This window comes from Arthrobotrys flagrans (assembly GCF_004000055.1).
Source record: "Arthrobotrys flagrans strain CBS H-5679 chromosome Unknown unitig_1, whole genome shotgun sequence".
Classification (NCBI taxonomy): Eukaryota; Fungi; Ascomycota; class Orbiliomycetes; order Orbiliales; family Orbiliaceae; genus Arthrobotrys; species Arthrobotrys flagrans.
Genome location: NW_027137556.1, coordinates 5,676,867 through 5,691,215, shown reverse-complemented (window position 1 = coordinate 5,691,215; position 14,349 = coordinate 5,676,867). Strand labels below are relative to the sequence as shown.

The 14,349-nt window shown below is 47.8% G+C and overlaps 5 protein-coding genes across 5 annotated transcripts; 3 read left to right on the top strand and 2 right to left on the bottom strand.

Moving 5' to 3' along the window:
* Positions 1–1,714: 1,714 nt before the first annotated feature.
* On the top strand, positions 1,715–2,923 carry DFL_009683 (60S ribosomal protein uL2; the record flags this gene model as incomplete). The annotated part of the gene is made up of 5 exons (XM_067639608.1): positions 1,715–1,760; positions 1,896–1,921; positions 2,092–2,243; positions 2,320–2,825; positions 2,886–2,923. The coding sequence occupies 5 exons, from the start codon at positions 1,715–1,717 to the stop codon at positions 2,921–2,923; spliced, it is 768 nt and encodes a 255-aa protein (XP_067487380.1).
* Positions 2,924–3,415: 492 nt separating this feature from the next.
* Positions 3,416–4,333, bottom strand: DFL_009682 (uncharacterized protein; the record flags this gene model as incomplete). Its single annotated transcript, XM_067639607.1, has 3 exons — positions 3,416–3,868; positions 3,931–4,020; positions 4,100–4,333. The coding sequence occupies 3 exons, from the start codon at positions 4,331–4,333 to the stop codon at positions 3,416–3,418; spliced, it is 777 nt and encodes a 258-aa protein (XP_067487379.1).
* Positions 4,334–6,808: 2,475 nt separating this feature from the next.
* DFL_009681 (uncharacterized protein) lies at positions 6,809–9,651 on the top strand (the record flags this gene model as incomplete). The annotated part of the gene is made up of 2 exons (XM_067639606.1): positions 6,809–8,779; positions 8,836–9,651. 2 exons carry the CDS (start codon positions 6,809–6,811, stop codon positions 9,649–9,651), a joined length of 2,787 nt encoding a protein of 928 aa, XP_067487378.1.
* A 720-nt stretch (positions 9,652–10,371) lies between these two features.
* Positions 10,372–11,560, top strand: DFL_009680 (uncharacterized protein; the record flags this gene model as incomplete). The annotated part of the gene is made up of 3 exons (XM_067639605.1): positions 10,372–10,553; positions 10,665–11,406; positions 11,462–11,560. 3 exons carry the CDS (start codon positions 10,372–10,374, stop codon positions 11,558–11,560), a joined length of 1,023 nt encoding a protein of 340 aa, XP_067487377.1.
* A 32-nt stretch (positions 11,561–11,592) lies between these two features.
* Positions 11,593–13,253, bottom strand: DFL_009679 (uncharacterized protein; the record flags this gene model as incomplete). The annotated part of the gene is made up of 3 exons (XM_067639603.1): positions 11,593–12,577; positions 12,637–12,859; positions 13,202–13,253. 3 exons carry the CDS (start codon positions 13,251–13,253, stop codon positions 11,593–11,595), a joined length of 1,260 nt encoding a protein of 419 aa, XP_067487376.1.
* Positions 13,254–14,349: the final 1,096 nt, after the last annotated feature.

Genomic DNA, 14,349 nt, shown 5'->3' with positions numbered 1-14,349 from the left:
GGCTGACGTGGATGTGGGATGGGAACGGTCCGCCTCCGACAAGATCCAGTTCCGGATCCTAGCCACTCTTTCTATAACTACGCCTTAGTATTTTTATATATTGTATATAAAAAACTAAGTGGTAAGTTAAACTAAGTAAAAGCGATGAAAGGTGTGGGAGTAAAAAAAAAACCGACAGGAATTCGGAGCCAAAATCCACAGTCGTTTTTGGGGGAGAGGAAGGTGTGTGAGAAACCTGAGCGGTTAAACAGGTTGCGATGCCCACCGAGAAAAGGAGAGGAGGTTTTTTGCGGGAGGATCGGAAAACTCCCCCTGAGCCATATTCGGAAAATTTTACACGATCAAACGGTCAAACGCATCATCATATTCACCACTCCCTCAACACATACCAACACAAGAAGCTTCGAAGGGTCACCACCAGACTCCATCTTCCAGGTTCTGTTTTTGTGTAACGATTGCCAGCAGGAGCGACCCGTGTAACGTTGGGTCTTGGCTGTTCCTTGTCGCTTCCTTAATTTGACTAATATACTCTTCTTTAGGCTTTTGGTTTTCACCCAGCTATCCAATCTCAAACATTTTGAACCTATGCCGGTTTACTGCTCCGAGTAGAAATCACTGGCATCCGTAGAAGTTCTGATTCACAATTCATGTCGAGGCTGTCAAACTAATGCGGGTTTTGCTAACTCTTTAGAAATTCTGGGATGGATACTAAATACCCGCTTAGCTATAGCAGAGGGCCCTTGTTTTATTTTAGGCCCTGTTTTAAATGCCTTAACACAGAGTCTGTATAGCCTCAAGCCCAGAGTCTGCATAGGAAACAGCCAAGTCATTCCTAGGCTTGAGAATTCGAATATTCGCAAAGTAATTCCGATAGTGCTCGTAATATACCCAAGTATTAATCTAGGCCTTGACAATTAGAACATGGCCAATTTCACAAACCAGCCTCTACAGGATGGCATTTCTCACTATCTCCCAAGGCTTATATGAAGCAATGTAGCCACTCAATACCTATACAGATAGAACGACTCGCCTCTATAATAGCATTTCAAATAATTCAGTAGTTCATCTAACCGATTTCTCTTCCGGGATATCATAATACATTTTTACATAGTATATAAAGTATCATGATGTGATGCGCCGATAGCGTAGTAAAAACTGTTAGCCTCAAGAACAAGTCGGCGGAGTGTTGCCGTTTGCTCGTACCAGACAACACGAAGTTCAGCCGCTTGCCTGTTTTCAAGATCCTTTGACGTGCAGTCTTATCACGTAAAAATGTGAAGCCGTTGAAGCTCGATTTACGACTTTTAGCATCATCTCTATCGCCATTCGTGCTGAAGCAGATCGCATGAAAATAAAATCAAAAGATTCTCCTGAATCTCCTTTATCAAATGCCGTTGCATTTATATCGCTATGATGCTTAATGGTGGTACAATGAGACCTCAAACACCCACGGTTTTAACATCCAAATCATCACGTGATATTCAAAATCGACAACGCATGTGACCGCACCTCCGTTTGTCACCCTTCGCTTGGGACTGTGTGTTCCCGAACAGGAATAGTGTGAATTTTTGAGTGTCAAACGCAGTCCCTTCGATAGGGCTAACAAATTGAACATTGGTTAGAGGTATCAATTCTACCTCCAACAACAACCCCCAAATACCGTATACGATACTAACCATCACGAAAACCATACCATCGCCATACAGCCGACGCCATGGGTAGAGTCATCAGATCTCAGAGGAAGGGTGCCGGTAGCATTTGTACGTTATATCTATTTCCGACTTGCTTTTAGTCTCTTTCGACGATGTGGGAATCTTGGGATTAGTTTTTTGTTTCGATGTCGATGGGAAAAAATTGGGAGATGGAAGATGGCTAACTATCGTGGGAATTCATAGTCACCGCGCACACCAGATTGCGAAAAGTACGTATTTTGTTCTGAACTTTCCGACGATTGTTATTCGAGGGCTTTATAGACAAGATGGAATCGACATTTGTTATTTCGACCGACGAGAACTATATCAGGGAGGATGATGTGTGGGAATGCGAAAAAAAAAAGGGAATATGGTGGCTGACCGGAACTCCGACAAATAGAACCCAGCTCAATTCAGAACGCTCGACTATGCTGAGCGTCATGGATACATCCGAGGTATCGTTAAGGATATAATCCACGACTCTGGCCGTGGTGCTCCTCTAGCCACCGTCGAATTCAGGGACCCCTACAGATTCAAGACCCACAAGGAGACGTACGTCCAAATCCTCTAAATGATGACAAGAAGGAAACGGGATAGGGAGATGTTGACTAAGAATTGAACGAAATAGCTTCATCGCCAACGAAGGCATGTACTCCGGCCAGTTCGTCTACGCCGGAAAGAAGGCCTCCCTCAGCATCGGCAACATCCTCCCGCTCTCCTCCTGCCCCGAAGGTACCATCGTCACCAACGTTGAAGAACGCGCCGGCGACCGTGGTACTCTCGGCCGTGCTTCCGGTACCTATGTCACCATCATCGGCCACAACCCCGACGAAGGCAAGACCCGTGTCAAGCTCCCATCCGGTTCCAAGAAGGTCGTCCCATCCACCTCCCGTGGTATGATCGGTCTCGTTGCCGGTGGTGGCCGTACCGACAAGCCAATGTTGAAGGCTAGCAGAGCCATGTGGAAGGCTAAGACCAAGAGGAACAACTGGCCCAGAACTCGTGGTGTTGCCATGAACCCAGTCGACCATCCTCACGGTGGTGGTAACCATCAGCATATCGGTAAGGCCTCGACCATCTCGAGGTTTGCAGCTCGTGGACAAAAGGCCGGTCTTATTGCCGCCAGAAGAACAGGTAAATATAACCCCTTCCGTATTTTGAAACCGTCGAAAAGGTAGCTGACGAATCGAATAGGTCTGTTACGTGGTACCCAGAAGGTCAAGGACTCGTAAACGTAATCAGATTTCCGTTATTTGTTCTTCCCAGGTGTTCGTATTTTACTTTTGCTGCCAGCCGTACCCTTTCCGACGTATATTCTTTTTTTCCTTTTTTCCTCCTCCTCCTCTACCTTTTATTACGCCCTCGGACGCATAATCACATTTCCCTCTGCCTCTTCTTCCTCAACAATTGTGTCATATACCACATTCTTCCTTCTTGCAGACTTCCGAGCGAAGAATTCGGGGTCTTTCCGCACAGGTCATGGTGCGGAAGGGGATCATAGCCTTTCCTATATACTACGTTTAACGAACTGTCATATCAATGGAAGGCGTTAGATTTGCCAGGATTCACACAAAAAAGGTTTCATCGTTTAAATTCTATCCGTAAGCATGAATTCGTAGAAATGTCAGGTGGGTATCAATAAAAAGCGTGTCCACTAAATAAAAACCCAAAGGCTTCGGATATGATCATGGTATTTTATGGCTTCATAGTCATCGCCCATAAAATCACTTGCTCGAAAACCCACTCCCACCCCCTCTTCTCCCAAACCGCACTCTCGGCGGCACAAATCTAATCGCACTCATCTTCGACGTTAGATCCGTCATATCCGTATCATTATCCGCCTTCCCACTAATAAACCCACTTCCCTTCACGTTCTCCGCATCATCATCTTCAACCGTCGCCGTTGCGGGCTCGGACACCGATCTTGTATGTTTTCTCGATTGCTGTTGTACATTCTTCGGTTTTTCGACCGGCATACCCTCACTATCGATATCCATTCCGTTTTCTTCACTCCCTGTTGTTTTTGGTTTATCCTCGTGCGCAGCAGGAGTAGCAGTCGGATTATTGGAAGCTTCGCTGACTCTTCTGACCCTTGTTCGACTTTTTCGGGGGGGTGAGGTGGTTAGTAGGGATGTTGCGCGGTCGATGCCGGTGTCTACTATTGAGAAGTTGAAGTTCTGTGGAAATAATCTTTTGTTAGATATTTTGATAAGAAGGTATTGGAGAGGAACGGGAGTACCTTGTGATAATAATGTTTATCAATTAAATGCGCCCTCCTCTTTCCGAACGAAATACATATCTTATCGCAATCTTCCACAAAACATGCATACTAAAATACCAAACCATCAGTACCCGAATACCTACTTGAAAGAAAAAACAAAAGCAAGTAAATATGAGAGAAAACATACAATCTTCTCCCCCTTCTCCCTCTTCACGACCGCAAACATGTCATGATTCTCGCGAATATGACACTCCAATATCCTCAACGTCGGAAAATTCTTAAGACAATCGTGACATCGGTTCGTGTGGTATTTATTATAGTGTGTCTCAAAGCTTTCGGTTGTTTGGTGGCTTCTTTGCGGGCAGGTCGGGAGGGTGCAGGTTATATTCGTTGCGGAGGAAGAAGGGAGGGATGGAGTCATTGTTGATGATTGTGCATCCGATGGTGAGACCGAGCGGGTGTATTTTGAGGGTTGGGAGGAGGGGGAGGGAGAGCGGTGAAGACGTTTGGACATCTTTCTTTTTTGGTTTGTTTTTTTGGGGGGTGGATCGAAGGGAGCTTGGAGCTTGGTGGGAGCTTCGAGGTGAGGTTTTGGAGCTAGCCAGCGCAGAAATGTGCGGGTGCAGCATGCAGGTCGAGGTCGACAGGGGATGGCTGTTGGATTTTGGGGCGGTGGTCGTGTTGTGATGCTCGGTGGTGTCCCTTCTTTTTTTGACAGTACTCTCGGTCCTCGACAGGTCCGGGGCGCCTTTTCAAAATATACCCTTTCTTACGTCATGATATCGTGCACCAGGTCGCCAGTAAAAGTGGGGGTCTCGGTTTGAAGATATTCTGCTAGTGGAGATGACAGGCATGCACCGTACGAAGCGTATCCGTCATGGCATGGTCATGATATCTGCATACGTGCCTCGTTCCGGCGTATGCGCGCAAATGATTATTCAAACTTGATGCTATATCACTAGTCTCGAATCTAGGCATCACGTTCGAGCGTTTTGATTTCTTTCTTATTCGATAGAAACGGCCGTCAGGCTTGAGCTGTACATGTCTGGATCGATGGGATCTTTGAAATTGATTTTCAATCCTATCATGAGGTACCCTCGTAGTTTATATATAATAAGAGAATATCGGATCGGCACCAGTCATGCTATTTGTGAGATTTAGAAATTTAGAATAGGTATATATATATGATTTCTAAAAGCTGCGCTGGAAACAATCCTAACGGGAGCATCTATGGATTCTATGCAATTTCCGTCAGGTACCCGACTATTTAGACACAGGGAGCCCTACCGAACCGCGAGGGCCAGGCATCGCCATGCTTGATCGGGTTCGCAGATACGGACGATCGAAGAAGGCCACGTTGGTTGTGACGCTGGCCTCGAGATCATACTCGCATATTCTTACCGCGATATTCTCCATAAAATACCGTAAAATAAATTACATTGTCGAAGAAACCAGCGGCCGTGCGATCCGTCAATTTATATTCAATCAACGGTGGGACAACCCCAGGCTCGGGCTCCTCGAGCATCACGAATCATGACGGTCAGAGAGTGTTGACGTGTGGTGTTTTGCGGACCGACCTCAACGCTTTGCCAAATCCCTCATAGGGGAGAGAAAAAGCATCGATTCTTCCAATCGGATACATCTCCATGCATGTATCTCTACCATTCCCCGTCCGGTTGGGATTTAAAAAGAAGAGCCGTGGGACCAGCTGCAGTGCAGCGCAGAGATGTATACCGACAGAAATAAAATTTAAATTAATTCCGACCGGATCGATCCGCCGCTTGGAACGAGTCGATCGTTGAGCTTGAACTTGAACTTGGTCTCCAACGATGACATATGCCGCATCTGACGACAATGACTATACCTTATTGTACTGTACCGTACCGTCTACCGACGGCGGGAGGCTGGGTCTGGAATCAAGAAGTTCCCGAAACCAACCAGGCCGGCGCTTCAACGAGGGTGTTTTTCTTGTTTTGTTCTTGTCGGAAGCCAAGTTGAACATGTGGCTTCAGCGCATCAGCAAAAACAACCAAAGCAAAAGTACAGCGGCTTCGAAGAAAGGAAAATGGTACGTTCGTAGTAACGTATGACAGTTACAATACACATACGAAGTAAGTACGCATTACATAACTTCTTTCCCCCATCCCATATACGATGTCGTTCGATTCTTCGCTAGTCATTCGATTAATTCTGACAGGCAAGGCTCCACTGTAGCACGTTTCGAACGATATCACACTGCATACGTAGCTGCTGCAGACTGTTCCCAGTGCAGGAAGCACATGCGAAATACGGGGAAATGCCCTGCGCCCGACGAAAACTTGGCCGTCGAAAAAGGGATCTCTGAAAAAAAATAATTCAGGTTGCTGCCTTTGGGATCAGTCCCTCCTCGCATGTCCTGCTGGCAAGGGCCCTGCTTGCAGCTTTTAGCTTGAGCTCTATCACCGTACATCTACCTCATCGTTCATTTCTTATCACCCAGTACGTGACATACTTCTAGTGTAAGTGCTTGCTTGCCTACCCAATCCCATCTTTACCTTTTTTTTTTTCTTTGTGTGTGTGTTCGTGCTTGAAAGTTAACGACTCCACTAACACCTTCTATTTACGACTTCTGGATACCAGTCAACTATCCCTTCATAGCTGGATATAGCTGTGTTTTCTTCTTCTTTCGGGCAATGCTAGCAGTATTCTAGCAGCGCTTCCATCTCAAAAGGAGAAAAAAAAAAAAAACCAAAACAACAAAAAAAGAGACTTTATCGGAATCGGACCTTTTCGATTTTCTTTTCTCTCCCTCATTCTCTTTCTCCCCCGCCTTACGACCTGAGGGGTTGCTCGACAACCCCCCTCTTCCACCCTCCTTCTCGTCCTCCCAGGCTTGCATTTCTCGCTTCTGTGGATCATGAAGGGGAAATGCTCTCGCGCATGGCTTCTCCAGCTTCACCTCCTTGGCCTTGTCACCGCAACGGCCGCTGCGTTGATAACTGGTTCGTCAAGCGAACCGAAGCAGCCGACCGTTACCGTGGGTGGTAGTCTTGGTATCACAACCTGCCCGTTCCGGACTGCCAACTATATCAATCATGGTCTACCGCAACAATGTCTTAGAACCTCGAGAGTGGTATCCGCTGCCGCTGGCGCTGCTCGTGCTTTGAATGCGACGGGAAGGCTGGAGGTTTCTGATGATGGTCCGAGGTCATCGGCGTCGCCGAGCGTGGAGGAAGTTGGGTTGGCTACCACGACGTCAATAGATCTCGGTCAGAAGTTTGAAAGACCTATCACTTCACCCTCGGAGGATATTCCGCCACCGACGGAGGATGCAGAGACACCGATTGATACTGCGAATTTCCTATCGTTCGAGGAATGGAAGAAACAGAATTTGGCCAAGGCCGGACAGTCTGCTGAAAACTTTGGAGAACGGCCGCCTAAAGAAGCGAGGAGGAGACCGGGTTCCATGTCGAGTGCTTTGGACGCTTTGGGAGTTGACGACGAGATCGAATTGAACTTTGATGGTGGTGAAACCGAAGAGCAGGATGAGGTCAATATCAAGAATGAAGCCAAACCGAGCGGGACCGTCAAACCTACGAAGCATATTAAATCGAGGGATGCCGGGAAAACATGCAAGGAACGGTTCAACTATGCTTCGTTCGACTGCGCTGCTACGGTCCACAAGACAAACCCGGAGAGCAAAGGAGCGTCTTCCATCCTCGTGGAGAACAAGGATAGTTATATGCTGAACAAGTGTGGTGCGAAGAACAAATTCATCATCGTCGAGCTATGTGATGACATTCTGGTCGACACTGTGGTTCTTGCCAATTACGAGTTCTTCTCGAGTATGTTCCGGACGTTCAAGGTTAGCGTGAGTGATAGGTATCCTGTCAAGAGCGCCGGGTGGAAGGAACTGGGACTCTTTGAGGCCAAGAACTCGAGGGAAATACAAGCTTTCCTGGTCGAGAACCCCTTGATCTGGGCGAGGTATATTCGCATCGAATTCCTGACGCATTTTGGGAAGGAGTTTTACTGTCCGATCAGTCTGTTGAGGGTCCACGGCACAACGATGATGGAGGAGTTTCGACATCAGGAGGAGCAGGCGAGGGGATATACCGACGAAAGCGAGGAGATGGAACCCGAAGCTATCGCTAAACCTATCGAGGAGGCGATCGAGGAGGAGCAAGCGGTCCACAAAGCCGAGGTATCATCTCAAACTGCTGCCGAGGAGTCCAGCGTACCCACGGGGGAATACGCTCCGCCTATCCAATCGACCGTACCGCTGGCGCCTGACTCCGTAGGTCCTGCGCTTGCGAACCCAACCGAAAGACGGGACCACACCACCTCGGAAGCCAGTGATATACCCGCCGTTGGCTCCGAGCGCCAGGAAAAGGATATAAAGTCCAGCTCTTCGATCGGCCAGAGCCCGCCTTCGACCCCTACACCCCCCGCGCAGAAGGAACACCGCGGACACTCATCGCCTGAGACGGATCCCACCATCACCGGTGTCCCGGTTTCTGAAAAAGCGCCTCCAAAGGTTGCTCCTAGATCTTCTCGCCCAAGCTCCAACGACAGCCACCAATCCTCGCATTCGAAGGAAACGCATATGCCTCGTAACTCCAGTTCCACCGTTCCCGATCCATCCCGACAGCCGTCTGCCGTTTCTTCAACAGCGCCCAGTCCTACAACCCAAGAAAGCTTCTTTAAAACCATCCACAAACGGCTTCAACTCCTCGAGGCGAATGCTACCCTCTCTTTACAATATATAGAAGAGCAGAGTAAGCTCATGCGTGATACGTTCAGTAAGATGGAGAAGCGGCAGTTCAACAAATCTGCTTCTTATCTGGATCAACTCAACATGACCGTCTTTAAAGAACTCCGTGAATTTGTAGGTTACCCTACCACCTGCTGCCGGATAAGCCTTGATGCTAATTTAATATGTAGCGTGCTCAATACGACCAGCTATGGCAGTCGACGGTGATTGCCTTGGATACTCAACGAGAACTCTCCGAGAGGGAGATTCTCGCAATCAGCGCCCGTCTCACGATGCTCGCTGACGAAGTTGTTTTCCAAAAGCGTATGACGATAGCACAATCGTTTCTTATGCTTGTAATCGTTTGCCTTATCGTCTTCAGCAAAACGCAACATTTGGAAGCCGGTATCGTGCGTACGGTTTTTTCGGGCAGAAGTCAAGACCACCTCGGCCTAGAATCACCGCCTACGTCGCCCTCGCCTCCGCGGAATAGACCAAAGTCCGGGCGGGCAGCGAGTCATAAGCGACGACTGAGGGAGTACGCTCACCAACGACGGGATTCGAGTGATTTGGATATCCCGTCGCCTATCGCTGCGACTCTGAAACGAAATCCTATACCCGCGCAGTTTTATAGAAACGCGGGGAGCATATCTGTTGACAATATTTCGGATGTTATTCAACTGGATGATGATGATGGGAGTACGGTTTCGCCGCCGCTGTTGCCGCAATTAACGCAGAGTTCGCCGGCGACGCCGAGTGGGTTGAAGGAGAGAAGATGGGGTTCATCGGCTAGTGATGGGGAGTATATGGCACCAGATCCGAGGGTGAGATGGCGACCGACGAGTCCATTGTCGAAGGTTAGCGGGGCGGAGGAAGGTGGAGATACAGATGATGAAGGTGAAGAGCGAGTCCCAGATACAGATAGAGCCACGCCGGTAGGTGATAGAGGGGTTTCCGAGAGTCAGCATAATGACTCGAATGGGGCTGTTGATCCTTATTATTTGTGAAAAATGTGCATGGCTTGATATTGATGAGCAAAAGTGCATTGCATTACATATGACGACCTTGAATTTGCGGGTTTAGCGGACTTGTTTCCTTTTCCTTTTCCTTTTCCCTTTTCCCTTTTCCCTTTTCCCTTTTCCCTTTTCCCTTTTCCCTTTCTCGATATATCCTTTATACTCTCGCTTATAGTTTGATTCCCTTTTACAGCGACTGTTGGCATTGTTTTTGCACAGCATCATGAGGAGTTTCGAATTCGTTCAATGTTCAGCCTGTTGTTCGTTCTAATATCTTGTCTTTTTTGTTACATGCATGCAAGCATACTTTAAGGCGTTCTTTGCAGGCTATTTTCGAGCCAGATATACGATCAGAGAAAAGCTGTTGATATTTTAAATATACATTCTTCCGCTATCATCTTGGAGTATCATATCGTGATGTAAGAGAGTGGTGTGTTGACCAACCTTCAACATCGAAGCACCATCGCAACTTTTCACGAACCTCATCCACAGCGCCCAATTCCCATCCAAATGGGATGTTTTTATGACCAATCGAATACCCGAGGAATTCTCTACAACTTTGGTTCCACTTTTGAAAACCGACGAATTAATGTTGCAGAAATGGTCACGGGATCAGGCTAAGGCGTGGCGGGAGCGTTTGTATCTCGCGTTTTCGTACATCGTGGACCCGACCTCGTCGATATCAAACTTCACCACCGAGGAACCGCCAGGATGAGCCGAACGATCGAAAGGACGCTGACGATGCTCCTCCCCACCGCCACGGGCGGCATCCCCCGCGAACTGATCGATACCACATCCTCACTTATCGCTCAATCGCGGCATAAACTATCGAATCTCAAGCAAGCCGAAGAACCGGCGCGTGAGATGTTGTGTGCGCATTTGGCCTGTGAAAAGTACTTTATATCCACACTCTCCGCTTATCTCTTTTTCTTTTTTTATACGGTCTACGGATGTTATCTTTTTTGGGGGGGTTTTGTTAACATGCAGATGGGGTAGCATTACAGATTAAGAACAAAACTCGACCTCCCCGTATTACCGGATAAACCACCTGCACCCGTTCCTCCGCGATTGTACAAAACGCTGTATAAGCAGTTTTCGGAGACGTTGGTCATCGGTTCTTCTGCTCGAGCGGCAGGTGCAACTTCTACACCAGATCCCCGTGGTAGAACCCGCGATACGGCAATAGTATCAAAGCCCAAATCGGCGTTTATAAAAAACACCCCCGCCTCCTCATCGTCCGCAACCTCCAAAGACAAAAGAATAGAATCCTACCTCCCCCTCATTCACGAACTATGCAACGACGCAAAAGCGATCCGCCATATCACCGCCGGTGCGAGTTATATCTTTTCATCCGTAAAATATAAAAATTTGACGGAAACGCCGTACACGCTTATCGGGGTACTTTATATCGTTGTGGTGAAGGAGTTGATGGGGGAGGGGGAATTTGAGGGACAGGTGGAGGAGGAGAGGAGAGGGTGGTATGAAGGGAAGATCGGAGAGGTTTATAGGTGTTTGAAGGGGAAAGGGGTGGTCAGGGGGAGGGAGGGGAATTGGAAGGAGGAGTTTAACGAGGTTTTGGCGGAGGTTGCGGGAGGGGATATGAGGGAGACGAGGTGGTTTATGGATATGGTTGATGGGAAGGGGGTGGTTGAGGAGGAAGAGGTCGAGGAGGAAGAGGAGGCTGAAGAAGATGTCGGGAAGGGGAAGGTTGCGGAGGCGGGGATGGAGAGTGGGATCGGGTCTATGGTAGGTTTTGTCCTTTACGTGTATCGAAGGGGGGGTTACTAATTGATTTGAATAGATGCAGGATAGGTTGGACTTTTTGAGTGATAAGCGGAGGAAGGCTTTCAGTGAGTGGAAGACGGAGACATTACGCCGGATCGCCCAGTTAGAGGCATGATCGTACTCATATCTTAATATCTTCGAATAAAATCAGCCGCTTATAGAGGTGCCCTGAAAGTTCCCATGCGAAGTCTTCTCCAGAACCCAAGCCCCAACAACCTTCGGCTCCTCCCCCTCCCCGCCACCCCACTCCCTCTCCTGAAAACATATATCCTCCAAATCACTCAATCCCCTACTAACCCAATACATCACCGATCTCTCAAATTTCCATGTCGCCGCTTTACCTCTTTTCAATATGACCCAGGGTAACCACAGACTCTTCAATTTCTTCATCCTAACGATATCGCCGAATGGCCTTGTTGTTAAATGTTCATCCCACATTTTCCCCGGTTTTGTTTCTTTGACTATGAAGACTTTTAGGTTCCGAAAACGAAAAGTGAGGTCCCGGAGGTGGTGGCTGCGGAGGGAGGAGATTGTGAAGTGTAGTTCGGAGACTGTGGGGTAGGTTGTGTAGGATTTGTGGGTGATGTAGGCGTCTTCGGTGATCACTCCTGGTGTGGGGCCGGCGATGAGGTCTGGGAAGAGGAGGTCTGGGATTGTCAGATGCAGGGTCTTGAGGGAGGTGGTGGAGAGGGAGAATATGTTAGTGGGGGGGAAGGGGTGGGGGAAGATGGGGGATCGGTCGAAGCAGAAGAGGGCGTTTGGGAGGAGGAGTTTTAGTTTGGCGGTTTGGAGGGTTGGAATTGCTACTATGTTTCCTTTGTAGCCATCGTCACCACTACCGTCTTCTGAATTTTGGGGTAAATTTAAAAATTCAAGGTCTTCAGGTGTTATTTTTGAGTCTTGAGCAAAAATGCGGTCTTCGGATTGGTGAATTGTTAGGTATATATGCTTCAGTGACGGGAAGAATGGGTAACTGTATATTGTTGAAAATATGGCGGCGAAGATGGCGGATTGATCGGATTCGGATGCGTTGTAAGTTAGTTTCAGGCCAGCCAGACGGGTGAACGGGGCGATCGAAGTTAGAAGGGTGCGGAGGGTGGTGATACTGTGGGCGTCGAGGAGGGTTATATGTCTTTTTTATATATGAGTTAGATGTATGATTTTATATAGTTTATGATAATGAATTCATACCGAACGCAAGCATGCAGTCTTTGGAGAATTCCAGCGTCGATAAAGAATTGGAGCGATTCTGGAGATATCCGGGCAGACCGGAAGACTCGCAGGAGGGATACGCTGCGCAGGGTTTTGGAGCATTGGGAGAGCCGTTCTATGTCAATGTGGGAGAGGTAGGATTGGATTTCGACGTGGAGTTCTACGGGGAGGGTGGCGAGGGAGGGGAAGTTCGGATTTGAACCTATGACCGATGTTAGAAATCAATGATATAGAAAGAAAGATGGGACGAAAATGGATCTTATATATCGGAACCGTGAGATTTTTATATTATATCAAAGGTTGAGATCTATCGTGAGGTTACATGCGTGCCGGCAGTTGGTGTTAAATTTATGCATTGGCGTCTTCTGCAGCCTTGCGGGGCGCTATTCCCGGCAGGATTGCTCTGACGCTGCAACTTGACTTATCCACTTTATACGTTTGTATTTACAGCTGACTGTAATATGTTCTAGAGGTCCGCGCTACCCGGTTCGATCCGTAAAATAGATGTTGGATTTTTGGTAAAGGGTTTGGGGTTGCCAATTACTTAACCGCTGGAACCCGGTGCACCCAAGGCCAAGGTAGTCCTGAATCCCCATCGGCCCCATGTATCGAAACCCAGACCCCTACTGTACTAGGCGACTTCATGCACGTTTCTCTTCCACTGCTGTATATCTACGTCTATCAAAAATGGACAACAACAGCACCTCTCTAGATCCCATTCCGGCAGCAGTTTCATCAACCTCCCGACCGAAATTCACCTGCACATCATCGAACATATTTCTTTGATATCAGACGAAGACAGCGAAAGCTTGAAGAATTTCGCACACTCTTCAAAATACTTTTATGTCCTTTCTTGCGGAAACGGTTCAAGAGAGTATTATTTTGGGACCGACGGCTGTTGGTGTGTTTCAGGATGGTGGATTATGTGCGCGGGGGGGATTTTATTCGGTATGCGATAACCCTGCTGCGTAGGACTGGCAAACGTGGATCCTGACCGGGGATCGATAATTTTGGTTTACAAGGGTTCTACATTTCGAAAAACCTTGGGACTGGAGGTCCACCTAGTCTGTGTGAAACCTCGACCTCTTTCGAAACGTTCGAGAACTGTATGTCTCCTACTTTGTCCCCAAAAACGCTGCGGATAACTTCTATCTTGCGGTGCTCCGTGGAATTGGTCGCGGTAGCTTTCGTGATGTATTGGAGATTCAGATCTTTAGCAAATCGGTTGGGTTTCCGGGCTTATCGTGTACGGCGTTTTACTATCCATTGCTGAAATTGGCCCCCCGGCACCGAAAATCCCAAATCCTCAATGCCACGCGGACACTTGCTTTTCAATCCCGTCAACAAATCTCCAAAAGCGACTTTCCAAAATCGATCGTCACCTCGGATGAAATCAGATTTGCCCCCAACTTCTACAAAAGTTTTCAACAATAACCTGTCTAAAGATTCCACAACCTCTCAAGGATATGGATAGAATCAAAGAATTTGAGATTTTTGCGGAAAGGTTCCCGAATCTTGGGATTTTTGATCCATCGAGTTGGAATGATTACTTTGGGATGGTATGCCGTTCGAGGGGATTAAATTATTCGAGGGATGTAACTTTTCCTTGGCCGGCGCATAATGATGTTCAGCACCGGATAAATTACGGGGGATTTGGAAGGGTGGAGGGTGGTTTTTAATGGAGCAAAGTAT